Consider the following 17451-nt stretch of genomic DNA (forward strand, 5'->3'; position numbering starts at 1 on the left):
CGCCATTCGCCGCTGCCTCCTTCGCGAGGCAGCTACGACACTCACCGAAGACTCACGTCTGTTGCCTCCGTCTCATGCTCCCGTCCTCGGCGAGTCTAGCAGCAGAGAGGAGGCATCGCCTCCTTGACTCCCCCTCTCGACTGCTACACAACGGTGCAGCACCTCCAGCCAGCCGCCAGCTCTGGAACGACGACGAGCTGGTGCCGTCACTGCCACGCGGCTGAGGCCTCACCGCTTCTCCGCGGCAGCATCCGTCATCGCCGTCCAAGGCTCGGGGAGCGACAGCTGCTGCTCCGCGGTGATCCTCGGGGCTCCGTCGCCTGCCGGGCAGCTCTTCTAAGCTAAGTCTCGTATTTAAGTCCTTAGTTTACATTTTATTCTAGATTTCCAGTTTTGAGCATGTCCTTTGTGATGTTGGAGATCTTGGCTAATGTGTTTTAAAGTTGATTTTGGAGGGACATTAGCTCCCTGGAATGAGCTTGATCTTGTTTATCTTGATATGTTAAGTGTTGCTTCTATGATTCCAAGAGTTGAAGTTTTACTAGCCTGAAATTACCCTATGTGTTTGGCTAAGAAAGTCGATCTCTTGATTATTGGAGCTTGCTACTTGTGTGAGGCTGAACTAAATGTAGTTACACTTGTGCCACTAAGTTCTTGCACTATGTTGCCATTGTTCTAGACATGATGCAAGATAATGTGTTGAGGTGTGGGGGGGTTTACCTCTCGGTCTTACGGCTGTTTCGAGAAAGTTCTTCTTCCTCTCACACTTGCTACCGCTTGCTCTTGGTTTTCCTTAGAGTTTTTGCTGAATTTTGTGATGTGTAAAAGGGAGTTGAATGTGGTGTGGAGGGGATTTTATAGGCTGATTGTGGTGTACTCGTGAGGCATTAATTTTGGATGCTGTACTACCTTGTTCCCTTTTTGCAGGGGATCCCCCTTTTGACTATGATTCTGCAGCAAGATATACTTGAGAATTGGCTCTATTAGAGTACTTAGTACTTGGCTATTAACTCCCATTGTTTGCTTGTGGCTGGTGAGAAACAGGTGCTGCATTAGGGTGGAGGATTTGCAGGCTGGACTTGCCCCCTTTTGGGTAAGTCTTTGGTCTCTCCACTAAAGAGGTGTTGTCCATTCTCTTCAATTAGTAGCCCCCCTTATTTCCTTTTGTTTCTTAGCAATTTAAGTTGGTCCCTACATTGCAGGTTGGGAGGGGACTTGGGCTGCCAAGTTGCTGTCTGAGACGGTTTGATGCCTCGGCCCAACAGGCTGATCGGAGAGGGCTGCGACTTCCGGCCCGGAAGAAGAGACATCGATGCCATTTGTTCCATGCATATTTCATCTTTTTTTTTTTTTTTTGTTTCTTAGTTGTCATTAATTAAGCTTTGTTCTAAGTATTGTAGTATTTGAACATTAGTTGCTCGTTAATTGCATAAGAAATTTCTATTCGAAAATTCGTGATATATTACAATGTAAATTCCAATTGTTTAGTTCATTTGATTACTTTAGCTTTTACTTGCAACTAAAAGAATTAAATCTCATAACAAGGGCTCGAGTTCCAATAACTCTTCGTGAAAAGAGAACTTGCATCATTAGTTCGACAATAACAAAACGAAAGAAAGGAAATAAGGGTGCGGGTATTACATAATAATTTTTTACAATTTTATTTATCATTCACTTAATGTTATTACTTCCCCCGTCCCTGAAAGTTTGCCCCAAAGTGAGACAATATTTGGGGGACGGATGGAGTATAATACCCAAAATTTATGCATTATAATGTTATTTTTGTTTATTATTGATATGATTTTAATTGTTTTTATAATATATATATCATTAAATATATATTACCGGTTGGACCAGTTGAACCATGAACCAATAGTTACGCCGGTTTGTCTACCGGTCCGATTTTTAAAACATTGGTTAAAATAGTGTTAGTGGATAGTAGAACCTATATTATTATTATTATTATTATTATTATTATTATTATTATTATTATTATTATTATTGTTGTTGTTGTTGTTGTTGTTGTTGTTGTTGTTGTTGTTGTTGTTGTTGTTGTTGTTGTTGTTGAGGTCTAATTAGGGGTGGTTCGGTACGGTATACCGTACCGGGAGTGTCATACCGTATACCGTACCGAAAGTTACGGTATGACAAAAACCATACCGATACCGTACCGTAAGTTTCGGTATACCGGAGTTCGGTATACCGGAAATTCGGTATGGCAGTTTTCCATACCGTTACCATACCGTGTTATCGGTATACCGTACCGCATTTCGGTATACCGTACTTTTACGGTATACCGAACTGCGATAAAGCATTCCGATATACCGTTATACTGTGTTTTGCGGCACGGCATACCGTTATACCATTATATCGTGAAAAAATCTATTATATCCAAAATATTAAAAAAATATATCTTGTTTTCAACTAATTCAAAAAATAGGATTCCCAATTTTGATTCTTTTATTTTTGTATAATAAAAATTCTTATTTTTTAAAACTTAGTTTAAATATAACATATATAAATATATATTTATATATTATATATATATATCAATCAGTATACCGGTATACCACGGTATACCGAAGCATCGGTATATACCGAATCTTCGGTATACCGCGGTATACCACGGTATGGGAAATCTAATACCGATACCGTACCGATCTCTATCGGTACAGTATCATACCGTACCGAAAACTACGGTATACCGAAAAAACGGTATTTTCGGTACGGTAAGTCCGGTATTTTGGTATAATTCCCCAGCCCTAGGTCTAATGGTATAAGTTGGAAATAAATTCACTAGTCAAGACTACCAAAGGGGTGACATGGTATGTTTATTTGACATGTGGAAATAAATTTACATCTAAACTAATTTCACTCAATGGGGCATTAACTTTTTCGGGAAAAGGCTAAACTATGGGGAGTAACATTTTTGGACTTCCTATATATACAATATAATTTGCATCCATATATATATATATATATATATATATATAGGGATGCATTAAGGTCCTTACACCCCCTTAGTCTTAAACACAACACTAATATCTGCCCTTGGATTATAGATTTTGATGGTGGTGATTTAAAACATGCGACCTACATTAATACATTTTTTCGTTACATTACGAGGGTAGAATTGGAATGACGATAATTGAATCATTAGTTTTAAACTGCATCTCCATGATTTTCTCCATTTAATTAAAACCGATGATACGTATCCTACTCTCTCACCATCATTTCACAATTGAGTCTCCCCAAATTCTCTCTCGACAGAAACCCTTCAATCCCCAATCTTCCATCCCCATTGGCTCTCCTCAAAACCCCCAATCTCGTTGAACCCTAATCCTAAATAGTTGAAGCGCCGCCGAACCAATTACTACAAATCGAAGCCGTGAAGTTTTTTTGCTCGAGTCGGTGTGTCAATTGAAGGTTACGGTTTGCTGATTTGAAGACGAACGTGAACTAGGTGAGTCGATTTCTCCGAGTTTCAGTCATTATTTCGCGAAATCAACCATAGACGTTGGGTTTGGGTTGTGATTGAAGTTTATGTTGTTTGGTATTCAGTTTGGATTATGTGAATCTATGATTTTCAGTGTTTTTTACTCAATGATTAGAATGATTTTAGTCTGGGTTTCGTTTTTTTGGTTGTTTTTCGAAATATAACCGATTATTTGGTGGTATTGGTTTGCATCACTTGTTTTTTCTGTCTGTAATGTTCACTATGTTTACCTTTATTGGTTTACATCATTTCACTAGTAAACTACATTATTTGAATTTTAAGTTTTCTATGGATTAGGTACATTATCTTTAAAATAGGCATCTAAAGTGGTTAGTTGCAAACTATTTGACTTCGGATGTATTTGTATCGTCTACATTACTTAACTGATTCTCTTACATTATTTGTGTATTTATGTGAAATTGTGAATCAACTGAATACATTATTTATTTTATCATGTTACATCATTTAGTCGGATGTGTACATTAATCGTTCAATTTTGATACATCATATTATGTTACATCATTTAGCCAGTTATGTACATTAAATGATTCTATTTTGATAAATCATATGATGTTACATCATTTAAGTAGATATGTACATTACTTATTTCTGGCTCGATACATCATTTAGCCTGATGTGTACATTAAGTGTACTAAGTAATGAGTAATGTACGAAGATAGTATTTTAATGTATCTTTTTATTATTCTGTTTGTGATCAGATGGGCCACCATGATTCGAGAAACTCTCCAATGCTAAAAGATATACAGAATGACAAGGAGAAGCATACGAGCAAGAGGAAATATTGACATTTTTTTAGTTTGTTTTCTAGATATATTGTTTTTTTATACTTGCTTTAAGACGTATATTATTTAGGAGTAGTTAAGTATTACATTGTTTTGGAGTTATCCCACTTTATAATTTTATCCCTACTATTATTATTTTTATAAGGGGATGTATTCAGGTCAGAACGCTAAGTATAAGTAAAACTCAAAACACTTGCAGTCCATTGGATCTTATGATCTAACGGTTAGATTAATGCCACGTGTCATCTAATGATGTAGAATTTTAGACTAATAATGTAGCTCGGATAATAATGTAGCATTTTAGTTTAATAATGTACAGTTTTAGTCTTACAATGTACATTTCTAGTCTAATAATGTACCTCGGCTAATAATGTAGATTTTTAGTATGATAATGTAACTAATCACAACCATCCAATCTAATGATCCAAGGGCTGTGATTAGTGCTGTGTTTTACACTAAGATGCTGTAAGGACCCTAACACACCCTTTTTTATAAGTTTACATCTATATACTTTTGACCCATGGATTGGTATACCCAAAGGACATATTCAAGTTCCCTTCAACATTATTTTCTACAATCTATGCATTATTCACTGTGACGAATGCACATTATTAGATACTATTTGTACATTATTTACTTTACCAAATCTAAAACACAAACAAAAAAATAAAATTTAATTCTTATGGTGGTACTATACCCTAGCCCATGGATTGATAAATCTTAGGGGAATGAATCAAACTTCCTACCCTTGGTGATGATTTCGTTTGTGAGTGGGTACTACAACCTAGCCCAATGGATTGTTAAACCCAAAGGGCATGAATTCAAGTTCCTTTCAACATTATTCTCTTCAATCTGTACATTATTCATTGATACAAATGTACATTACTAGATACTATTTGTACATTGTTTACCGTACCAAATCTAAAACACACATTAAAAAATAAAATTTAATTCATGTGATGGTACTATACTCTAGTCCCATGGGTTGCTAAACCCAAGGGGAATAATTCAAACTCCCTTCCCTTGGTGATGGTTTCGTTTGTGAGTGGGTATTACAACCTAGCCCATGGATTGCTAAACCCAAATGGTTATGGATTCAACTCTCGGCAAACATTAAATAGTTACACAAGTACATCATTTAGTAGTACGCATGTACATTAAAGGCCACTTGGCGTACATTATTTAGTTTTACTTAACCTAAACATTATTCTCTGAAACACGTACATTATTTAAATTCGGACCGTACATTATTAGAGATTACGTACATTATTTCCTGTACATTAAAAATTGTCAATCATGTACCTCATAACATTATATTCCGTCATTAATTTCACATTCTCGCAGCAACTTTGTAAATTAACATGAAATATCATGGTATGGAAGTAAGGTAAATTATACTAATAAAGTAATTATTAAAAATTTGAGAATGAACATCTCAAATTTATGAACAGTGAATTAAGGAGTTTGTAGATTAATTTGATATAATTGGCGTGTATTTATTACTGCAATACTATACTTTCCAATATTTTATGTGTATATAAAGCATGTAGAATATTTTTGACTAATTAAGAAAAAGAAATTTTGTAAATATTCTGTGTATGGTATAGTGTGCGTTAATTTAGGGCTATAGTTAAAGTAATATTGAGCATGATTTAAAATAATAGGCGTGAATAATCAAATAATACAATCATAATACACGTCTACATTGATGGAGATAATCAAGGGAAGTGCATAACCGATGCAATTGGCATCTCCCTAAACTACCCTTTTCGAATTTTTTTAATAATTTTATTAATTACACATGGCATAATAATCAGCCATTAGATAGATAAAATCAATGGTTGGGATTAGTTTTCTGTTTTATAAATATTTAGTGCAATGACCTGAATACATCCATATATGGGGTGCACTATGGTCCTAATGGCCTCTTAGTGTTAAGCTCAAAATTAATAATAACCTTTAGATCAAGATTATGGACGGATGAGATGTATTCTACAGATGATACTTCGTGTTACATTATTAAGAGGCTCTGGCTACATTATGAGGGTAAAATTGGAACATCATAATCATAATTCAGTTTAATAACGGAAGGAGCGACATTTCCGCCATTTAATTTACACGGTCATGTCAAAAAACCTTTCACATAACACTCTCACTCCCGATTTCTGTATCCCATTTTCCACAATCTAAGAAAACCTAATTTCAACATTCTCTCTCGATTTTCTACCCTAGTTCCGTCGACTCTCCGGCATTCGGTCATTGAAATCGGAAAAAAAAAACTTTCGACGACCGGTAAAGTGCAGCAATCCTCTGAACACGGCGGCAGAAATATAAATTGACTTCTGCGACTATCGCTGGCCAGAAATCTACATTTCGGGCTTTCACTGTACAACGATTTTAAGGTAATATACACAGTTGATTCTATCAACCAACTCCCGTATACAATACTAAATAAATTGCACGAATTGAAGGGTTCAATTTTATATTTAAACTATTGATACGAATTCTAGAATTTTCGTGAAAATTAACAATTTTGTAGTTAAAGCTTTAGTTTTTGTCGGGAATAAGGTAATTTACATTATTCGGTATAACTTTGGGTAGTTTTTGATTGTTTGTTTGCTTTTGGTTGTTTGTTTGAACTAGTCCCTAGTTTTGATGTTGTGAAGTGATGGTGGGGCATGAGTTGTGGTGTTTTATTTCATTGTGTATTGTCTGTTTGATGAGAGTTATGTATATAGAGCAAAATCAATGTCATGTGTTACATTATCAACAGGAACGAGGTACATTATCAACTAGTAAGCATGAAATAATGTATTGTATCGTTGTTAGTAATGTAGCATGCCCTTTGTTTCATTATTAACCACTGTCTGATACATTATCCAAAAGACAACCGATAATAATGTATTACATGTTTGTTAACATTGTAGTCATGTGTATGAGTTGTGTCATGTGAATTGTTTGCGTTGCACGTTACATTATTAACCTCAATTAGTACATTACAACAGTTTTTATACACAATGTATGCTATTAATAGCAATAATGATAAAAATGCGTGCATTATTTACTGTATGAATAGTATATTAATTGATAAAAATGCGTACATTATTTATTAAGTATGTTGGTAATGTACACATAAGGAACAATAATGTAACGCCTCATGACATAGTAATATACCATTGTCATAGAATTACTGGAAGAGGTACACACAAGTCATAACTAATATAGTTATTCACTTGTAAGTAATGAAGGAAAACTCTTTAATAATGTAGTCATTCAATTGTAAATGATGTAGTCATTCACTACCTAAACGAATGATGTACATAATACACATAACTAATGTAGTCTTTCACTAGTGAATAATGTACGAAAAATCATTAATAATGTTAGACATGTACATTATATGAATAACAATGTTTACATTTCTGGAAGTTTATGACTACATTATATCCACAAATCAAATATTAATTGTTGCTACCTTTTCAATAGTTCACGCAAGAACATAGAATGCAACAAAAACACAAATACCAACATCTTAATTCTCCTCAAAATCTGGTGATCACTCACTCTCATTCAATTGCATCAATTGAATGCATCATTGAACAATGAATTTTTTAATAGACAATTATACCTTCTAGCATAACACTCCGTCATCGCAAGTCACTGTAAATGCATAAAATTATCATCGAAATAACTAAAACTTGATAAATCTAAATCGAAATTTACATTCTCCCATCGTTGATAAGAGCAGAGAATTGACAGTAATACAAATTAAGCTATTCATTATTCTTTCTGTTGATCTGGAATTTACAAAATTGCAACAATTTGTAGAACATAAATTCACTACAAAAATCGTACGCATAAGATTTTCGTGTTTTCTTTTCGTAGGTTACAGCTTGTAAACATAATGTACATATATTACTGTGTAATGATTTTTATCAACTCTGTAATGGACGATATCTGATCTGTAATGTATATATTCACTGATTGATTGTTTGGGGCACGTTTCATTTATTCCCCAAGGGTTTAGCAATCCTTGGGGCTAGGGTGTAGTATGTAGTAAGTACCACAACTGTTGCCAAAGTGAACGAGTTTTTGTCATTCCTCTAGGGTTTAGATATCGTCTCGGCTAGGGAGTAGTTTTAACTGATAAACATAATGTACATATAGTACTGTGTAATGGTTATTGTTGACTCATTAATGGACGATTATGTTGTATGCAATAGGGAAGACAACAAGAAATTGTATAATGGATGAAATTAGATGAATAATGTACAGAATGTGCTTATTAATGAACTGCCCCGGAAATGTAATGTACACCAAGTTATGTCATTGCGTACAATAATGTACATCTTCATGAATAATAATGTATGTTAACAGTTTAATAATGGAATGATATTATGTGCAATGTACAAAATGTGTCTATAATGAACTCTACTTCAATAACTACGTACAGAAAGTTAAGTGCTTGTAGACAATAATGTACAAATTCGTTACTAATAATGTACATTAACAAACTAAAAATGTAAAATTATTATGCATAAATTGTTGACAGTGGTAGGATTAATAACATTCGAAACGAAATGATAACTAAGACTAAACCGAAAACTAGAACTAATAATGTTTTTAGGTACAAGATACATCAAGATTTCCTCTTGCCCTTATGAAGCTCTTTCTCCTTCGCCATCTCTTTAAACATTGGACAGTTTCTAGAGTCGTGATGTCCCATCTCATTGCAAGCCTTGCACCGTCTAAGAGGCCTAATAGCCTCCTTTATAGCCTTTTCCCTCTTGGAAATCAGACGGGAGGCAATAGGACCTTTGCTGCTCAACCAACCTCTCCCTGAACTTTTGCGCAATCGCAAGTGGAAGAACATCATCCACCGCTTCGTCAATATCTAACCTAGGCTGCTTCGCCGCTGCCCAAAAATCAATAATGTATCGCATTAATGCACAATACTAACTGTATAATGTACAAAAGTAAGCAAATAATGCACCAATGAATATTACATTCTATCAACCATTGACCTTTTATAAAACCGATGCATTTAAAGTAAAACAAAAAACATAATGTACACCACTCCATACAATAATTTACACCACTCCCTACAATAATGTACAAATGACAACAAATAATGCAAATATGAATACAAATTTCACTCAATTTTCAGGCATTTTATCAACCACTACCTACAATAATGTACACATTGCATCAAATAATGCACGAATGAATATAAAGGCAAATGCAAGACAAACCAAAAATCAACCCAGATACGATTTCATCTACCAAATCGCCCAATACACAATTGGAAACCAGTCATTCACTACAAACTTCAATAATGGACAGAACCCTATCAAAAATGAACACGATTTTACGATTTACGAAAATCTCGACCAAAATAAGAAAAACGTGATATTGTTTAGGAGAAAACATTGAATCGACGATTAGGTGGTGTGTCGGCGGTGAAAATAGGCGATTAACAGTGGGTATTACGAAAAATTGAATCATTAAATGTGTCGACCAAATGTGTGACAAAATCGTCACTGTTTTAATGACGAAAATTGACGATTAGAAGTGTCTCTTACCAAAAATCGGAACTTTTGAAACCCGCCTTGTTGTCGACTGTAAATCTATCATCGCGCGGCGAAGGAATCACATTAGAACTATGAATCGTCGACCGGCGGTGCTTTTCACGGTGAAAAATCGGCGGGAGTGGTGGTGTCTCTTCAATTTGAGTAGCGGCTAGGGTTTTTCCTAGTTTGAAATGGGGGAGACGATTTGAGAATCGTGGGCTGATGGGAAGAGACGTTTGGAGTGAGAGAGAGAGTGAGCATATGGAAGGATTGCTTAAATCTCGCTCCTGCCGTTTTAATTCATGGCTGTTTTACAATTTTACCCATATAATGCACAGAATGAACCTAATAATGCAACACGGGATGATTTTGTGAGGCTTCATCTAGTCCGTCCATCATACTAATCTAATGGTTGATATTAAGAAGGATATAGACACTAAGAGGGCAATAGGACCTTAATGCTCCCCTACATCCCTATATATATATATATATGCCTATTTCAGTTGAAAAAAAATGAGAAGGGAATTATTGAGGGTTAGTTGTAAGAAAAAAACATAAGAAGAAATGGTAAATTATTCAAGGATGGAGGGCCATGGATTGGAAATCAGAATCAGAAGCTTAGTTTATTTGTCATAGTCAGGTGTGTATAAATCACACTTTTAATTTTACATGTGTTATGTGGTTGATTGCTATGTGTTGAATTTGAATGAGTAATTGAATTATATGGTTTGAAATTAGTATGGATATGTTTTATATATTATGTTGGAATTATTTAGTGGAATATTATATGGATATCTGATTGGTGCAATAGATATGTGAGTGGTGCACTCGATATATTTTTATATGTCATTAGAATTACTTGAATCAATGGATTAAAGAGGATATGTGACAGTCTTGCCCTGAGTCTGATGTCAATGATAATGAAAATAGACCTACGGGTCATATACAATGATAATGGACCTACGGGTCAACGAAATATATGCAAAGAGGGACCTTCGTGGAAAGGTCAAATCAAAGAGGGGCCTTCGTGGAAATGTCAAAAAGCAAAGAGGGGCCTTCGTGGAAAGGTCAAATAATTAAAAGGGACCTTCGGGTCGTATACAATGGAAATCCCGGACAGATACCAGACTTGATTTGTCACAGAATAATAAAAAGAACGGAGAGGCATATGCATATGAATATTAAATTGTTTATGATATTTATTATTTCTGGTGATATATGTTGGTGAAAGAATGTGTTTAATATTTGTGTGTGAAATTAAAGGTAAGATTTATATACACTGAGTTGTGGCTCATATAAACCACTAATATTTTTCAGGAAAAGATATCAGTGATGTTCCAGTAAATGTGAGTTATACAAACTCCACTTGTTATCAGGGTCGCCTGACGCGTTTTGGCAACTTTCTCCTCCTCATCATTTCTGCATATAGATAAATGTATAGTATATAGAGTGGTGAGAGGGTATCACTGCTGTTTAGAATGTTTTGGAATATGTAATTGATAAATGTTGTTTTTTTTGAAATTATATAATATGTGTGTTTTATGTACTTGAAGCGTGGGTTAATTTATTTAATATTTTGAATTTATTTATAATAAGTGCATAAGTCAAAAGGATTGGGGTGTGATACATCTAAACTCAAACTAAGTCTCCAAACTAACATATGTATTTTTCACACTAGATTAGAATGATAAAATTCAGACAATTACATTTATGCATTTAATTTAATACTATCATTTTAGCCTGGCTAAGGCAGCAGTAAAAAGTACGCATTCCATCCCAAAGAAGATAATCCATTTAGTATGGAATTTTATGCAGTTTTATTTTATATATTAGGTGGAGAGAATAAAGTAAGAGAGATGGAATAAGATAGAGATAAAGGGATGCGTCATCTTAGTGTGTCCACAATAGGTGCGTCGCGGCGCCCTATTGCAAGCTGTCGGAGTGCCACGGCGGGGGTGGAAGAGCCGGATACCCGGCAGAGGTGTATGGCACCCGACGGTCCTCGCAGCTGCGCTGCGGCGGCCTATTGCGCGCCGCGGCGCATTTACGGGATATTTTTTTTATTATTTTCTTAATTTATATTTAAAAATACAACCTCTATTTTACGTAATTTTTGTCGTATAATTTTTCAAAATTTATAATCGGACGTAGATTTGGTTCAAAATTTGTTTCAATGAATTATGTTTTCTTATTTATTTATTTTTATTCAATTAATTTTATTCTAGTCCAATTAAAATATACTACTCCCTCCGTCCCGCTTAAGATGGCACGTTTTCCTTTTTAGTTTGTCCCAACTAAGATGACACATTTCCTTTTTTGGTAACTTTCTCTCTCCAATTAATACACTCAACCACTTTTTCTCACTCCTATTAAAATATCCATCTATCTTCATCTCTCTACTTTAATACCTACACCCACATTCTCTCTCTCCAATTAAACACTTTAACCAATAACTCATAAAATCTCGTGCCGGCTAAGCAATGTGTCATCTTAGCCGGGACGGAGGGAGTAACAATTAATAAATAATGTGATTTGTGAATGGCAAACAAGTATTTTTTTTAGAGCATCTCCAATGCCGGCTAGCCGATTCGCGTCGCTAGCCGAACCATTGCAGAACAGCCAGCCCGAAATCGGCGAGAAAAGCAGCGTGACTAGCCGATTGCCTCGCGCGGCCGATGCGCTGGCCGCCATTGTGGCGTGCCGATCGGCAGCCGATCGGCCAACGCTATTTTTTTTAAAAAAAAAAATTTTTTTGAAAAACTATATAATGTATTTTTTTAATGTTTTTTTTATGAATTTTTTTTAATTATGTAATTTTTAAATAGTATTCACAGACGACTGGCTAGACCCAATACAAAATTAAGACCTAAAACAAACATGTCAACACAGAACCCCGTTCGGCTGGCCGCAAACTATAACTGGATTCAAGGCATACTAACATTTTTTAATGTATTTTTTTAATAAATTAGTGAGGAGTAGAGTGAGGCGGTGGCTCGTGCGTGGAAGCCCGGATTTTTTTTTATTATGTAATTTTTTTGATTTTTAGTTAATGTACTTTTTTTATTTAAATAAAATTAAAGAATTTTTCCCGTATATGTGTCGTAAATTTAATTCCGTAATTTAATCGTAATTTTAATTCCGTAAATGTAGTATTTTTTGAATTATTTTTATTACGGCTGGCCTATGCTGACCTAAATCTGACGTGGCAGGGGAATTTTTAGTGCTGCTGACGTAGCAGGAAGAGAGAGTGACTATGGTTGACCTATTTGTACTGTGGATGCTCATACGGTTGTAATTTGGTTGTGCCACTATTACGAACAATCTTTCATGTATGTGATAAACTAAAAAAATGGAATAAAATAGAGAAAAAGGGACTAATATATTATGGGCGATAAACTAAAATGGAAGGTAGGTATGCAGTAAAACATAGTTGGGGATGCTAATTTAGCTGGACGGAACTAAATTAAGAAATAATGGCGACCAACGGAGGCAGCGGCAGCGGCCGAGTCGTTTACGCGGAAAATAAAATGGAAAGGAGACCGATGAAGTTTGAGAATCCTTTTACTTTAAAAGTGGGTCAAGTATTCACCGGTTTTGGAGTCGGTTGTGGTGTTGGCATTGGCGTCGGTCGCCCTATTCATTTAGGTATGCTTTGCGCCAACTACTCAAATTTGAATCCAGTTTATAGTAATAAACATGCCTCAAATTTGCTTATTTTGTTCAAGTATTTGAATTAGGTTTTGTGTTATTTGAATTTGGCAGCTTAGCTCTTGTTTCATCGGCCTTGTCTATTTAATTTGTGACGCTCACATTTTGGTACTTCTCTTAGATGTTGGAATTGATGTTCAAAATTGGGGGAATTGAGAGAGTTTGATTGTCAACTCGTTTGATTTGATTTACCAGCGCAAAAGTAGTAAGGAAATGTGATATCTACTGCGCCTAAAAATCACTCAAAAAGATAAATGCTTACTTGATAAATAGTAGTATGCGTGTTCTGTAGAGAAGCATATCATTATAGGTAGGATAAAAAGAGTTTGCAAAATAATGAGATGGGAAATTTCTTCTAAATGAATAATCACCAGAAATTTGTGAAACTTGGGAATAATGACCCTTCTTCTTACGATTGATATACTAATTCAAATACTATTTCCATGACTGAGAACCAACATTGAGTTCAATTGGAGTCCAGAATGATATGATACTATCTGACAATGTTATTTTTAAACTTGGCTTATTGGCGTCTCCGTTAATTGTGAAATCTCAATATATCATTAGGTGCAATACCAGTCTTGGGCCAAGTCATGAGTGCCACGAGAGGCGCAACTGATGCATTTTCTGGTGTTCAAAGACATGTCAATAATGCTGTATGTATTTCTGGTATGTGTTCCATTCTTTTTTACTTTCTATGATATATCTTAATCTTAATCTTCTTTTCCCTGTCTTTTTCATGAATGTAGCTAAAGAAAGTAGGTGCGAAGAACATTGAAGCTGGTATTGGCTGTGGAGTGGGTTTTGGCCATGGCTTTGGAGTTGGTATGTACCTGGAAGTATATAAATCGCCTGAGTTAGTTAAACATAGGGAGGCTTGCGTATTCTAATATCTGCAAGTCCCTGATGCAAGAATAGATACTGAATGATTCTGAGAGTTTTTTTTGGCTACCAAGGGGGTTCCCTTTTCATTGTTTCAGTTCCACTGTTAGATTTTAGATTACGAGATTGTTAGCATGATATCATACTATCTCTTTCAGATGTCTTGGTTAGATCTGCAAATATTTTTGTTATGTATTAATCTGTTTATCATGTTCTCTTCTGCAAGGCTATCCTTTTGTAGGCTTTTGAATCATAAAATTCTTTCAACAGTTTTAAAATTATGCGGGCGTATAAAGAATTGTTTTCTTGAATTGGGGGCACGCTGTTAAATGGAAATGGGCATCAGCATATTCCTGACTTGCATTAGATAGCTAATATACTTCAAAATATGACAGGCCTTGCTGTGAAGCCTAGTGTGCTGCATCAGATACAGTCACAATTTTTAGTATGTGTTGATGCTGTCTTCTCTTTTCAGTGCTTATCCTTTATTTTTCCTTACCTTAAACTCCAATTTTCAGCAAATGGCAACAGGTGTGATGGAAAGACTTGGAATAAATTCCAGTTCTACCCTGTCTGCTAGCCAAGGGATTATTTCCCCTCCATCTTTACAAATTGGCAAGAGCACGGTTGACGAATCTTTATATGAAAATCGAAGCAGGGCCAAGTTAGCAAATTCATCATCCAGCAAAAGGAGTGGAAATGCACTATTTTCTCCAGAGGGGACTTTAGCTCCGACAAGTGCTGCAACAGATACAGAATATACCAGTCAAACAGAGAAAGTCCTCAACAACTTTTTGAAAAATCTCAAAGAGGATGGCAGCTCCTCTCAGGAACAAGTATGAATGCATGAACCTCAAAACTCAGTTACTAGAGCAATTTCACTGCAATATGTATTAGAATAGTAGCACTCTAAACTCTGTTTTTCGTAGTGCTAGAATTTATTGACTGACAGTCTGACACAAGTCTTTAGTGCTAGAAATAAGATGATGTGGAATTCTGAAACTAGAAATAACTGGTGTGTTTCTGCTGAGGCCTCTGATGTTAAAACCCACACTAGGAAAATCTAGAGCCTCATGTTACAAAAACAGAGAGGTCGCATTATTGCATAATAGCAATGCATTTTATCCTCATATAATTGTTGACAGTATTCTGTATATGTTGCCATTGCCATAATCATGGATTTCTTAACCTCTTGTTGCCTGTGTATATAAAGGTTACTGATTCTAGTTCACATTGCAGGGTAGGGTAACTCAACTGGAGAATAGCGTGCTTCAAATGGTAAATATACACAGAACTAAGTTCTTATTTTCTTCTATTTTTTCCTCATGTAGTCATATAACATTAGTTTCTCTGTTAAATGTCGATCTGTCTGCTACTTTTTTAGTAACTTTAGTTTCATTGTTAATGATATTGAATAAACCAAAGATAAAGTTCAAGCCTTCAATGGATTTGCATATCCCAAAAACAGAATATACTACTTCAGCGCATGTGAATAAGAGAAGTTTAAGAATCTATTCCACCTGGTATATATTTTCTAACTGACATAAATGATTTTAACTCCGTTTGGATGGTGCCCTGAAAGTATATCTTTGTATTACTAAGATCTTTGGGTGGCTCTACTGAGGAAGCTAACCTCAATGAACTCTTTCCACAAGTTATTGAATTTTGACACTTGCTCAAATTCTCTTACTTAATACATGATGTGTCCTTTCATATTAGTTGCTTAGTGTCATTACACAAGGCCAATGGTAGTATGGTACCGAACTGTCAGTGATTAGCTTGGAACCTCCAGGTGGAGCCTAAACCAAACCATGATATGGACAATATTCAGTTCTTGATTAGAAAGTTATTCCTATTCTTTCACGAATTTATACATGATTGTAATAAATTAAAATGCAGATTTTGAGACTTTCAAGCTAAAAGTAAATGAAAGAACGTACCTAATCTTATGCTTTGACATAAAATTAGAATGTAGATGTTGGTTTGATCCTTGCCATTCATCTACATATAACAACCAAAGAATCTCAAACATTAATTCTAATTTAAAAATTAAAATATATTAGAAACCATGGAAGTCCAAAAGTTTCTAAATCGTTGGAAATAGAATTATGCCTTCTTAATACAGTGTTTGAAATGTTGACCACAATTCAGTTCCACGGTTTCTGGATCTGCTGGCTGCATCTAACCTAGCTTTCTTATGCATTCAGGTGTTGAAACACCAGGTACTCATTGAAGAACTAATGCAAGAAAACGATAAGCTTCGCCAAATATTAGTTGATGAGTTGAAAGTCCAATCCAGCAGGCTCCAATCTAGTGTCACAAGCCGGAGTAAGTCCTCATGTACTGAATGTTTTGAATGCCGTAGAAGACAAAGGAAAAGGTGAAAGGGACAAACGTATTACCAATTTTGTTCACCAGTTAGTTTGAAAAAATATAAGTTTGTCCATCGACTCCATCCCAGCTGCAATTGGAAACTGGCATGTTGGATCAAATTTTGCTTGACCACTAAGCACACCGTGAAACAGTGTCAACTACTTCAAGGCGAGCTTTCCTTGTAAGGAAGGAATTAATGCGTGCGGAATCCACCATGGCACATGCTCATCAAGTTAGGCCACTTTGAATAGAGCATTCCGCTATTTTAGTTGAATCTCTGAAGAAAGTACAATCCCAGTATGGAGACGTTCATTGAACTTATACATGTGATTGTTTCATACTTTGTCATTTGGGCGTGATTATAACGTAAGATGTATTGTGATTCTTGGAAATGAACACATTTGGATGTTTAGTTGTGAAGATGAAATATTGAAAATTATTTCCTTGCTTCAGTTTGCTTGTTTATGTTCGTCTGTTGTGGTTAGTAGACGAGAAAAGATATTTGTTCTTGAGATTATTATAGGGTTTTAGTGTTAGGAGGGCAGATTGCCTACCCAGAGAATGATCGATTGAGTGTTAATGGATAGTGGCACCTACATAATTAAATTGATAGGAGTAT

General features: G+C 35.3%; 2 protein-coding genes and 1 long non-coding RNA gene across 3 annotated transcripts in view; all 3 read left to right on the forward strand.

The window, feature by feature from the left end:
- LOC125189539 overlaps positions 1-1445 on the forward strand; it is a 1712-nt gene extending 267 nt beyond the window's left edge. The window contains exons 2-4 of the mRNA XM_048086808.1: positions 100-340; positions 1045-1093; positions 1203-1445. Coding sequence (XP_047942765.1) covers positions 100-340; positions 1045-1093; positions 1203-1239 — 327 coding nt within the window. The 3' untranslated portion in view covers positions 1240-1445. The remainder of the gene's footprint in view (positions 1-99; positions 341-1044; positions 1094-1202) is intronic.
- A 1770-nt stretch (positions 1446-3215) lies between these two features.
- LOC125186735 lies at positions 3216-4443 on the forward strand. The gene is made up of 2 exons (XR_007170494.1): positions 3216-3463; positions 4216-4443. It is a non-coding gene; the product is annotated as an uncharacterized LOC125186735 (long non-coding RNA).
- Positions 4444-13249: 8806 nt separating this feature from the next.
- On the forward strand, positions 13250-17271 carry LOC125186840. The gene is made up of 7 exons (XM_048083306.1): positions 13250-13514; positions 14145-14233; positions 14327-14402; positions 14855-14904; positions 14978-15295; positions 15699-15737; positions 16667-17271. Exons 1-7 carry the CDS (start codon positions 13343-13345, stop codon positions 16841-16843), a joined length of 921 nt encoding a protein of 306 aa, XP_047939263.1. The 5' UTR covers positions 13250-13342; the 3' UTR covers positions 16844-17271.
- The last annotated feature ends 180 nt before the right edge of the window (positions 17272-17451 follow it).

This window comes from Salvia hispanica, chromosome 5, assembly GCF_023119035.1.
Source record: "Salvia hispanica cultivar TCC Black 2014 chromosome 5, UniMelb_Shisp_WGS_1.0, whole genome shotgun sequence".
NCBI lineage: Eukaryota > Viridiplantae > Streptophyta > Magnoliopsida > Lamiales > Lamiaceae > Salvia > Salvia hispanica.

Coding starts and splice junctions, on each gene's coding strand:
- LOC125186840 (XM_048083306.1), top strand. CDS start 13,343: ATGGCGACCAACGGAGGCAGCGGCAGCGGCCGAGTCGTTTACGCGGAA. Junction 14,905..14,977: donor AGATACAGTCACAATTTTTA/GTATGTGTTGAT, acceptor TCCAATTTTCAG/CAAATGGCAACAGGTGTGAT. Junction 15,296..15,698: donor GCAGCTCCTCTCAGGAACAA/GTATGAATGCAT, acceptor TTCACATTGCAG/GGTAGGGTAACTCAACTGGA.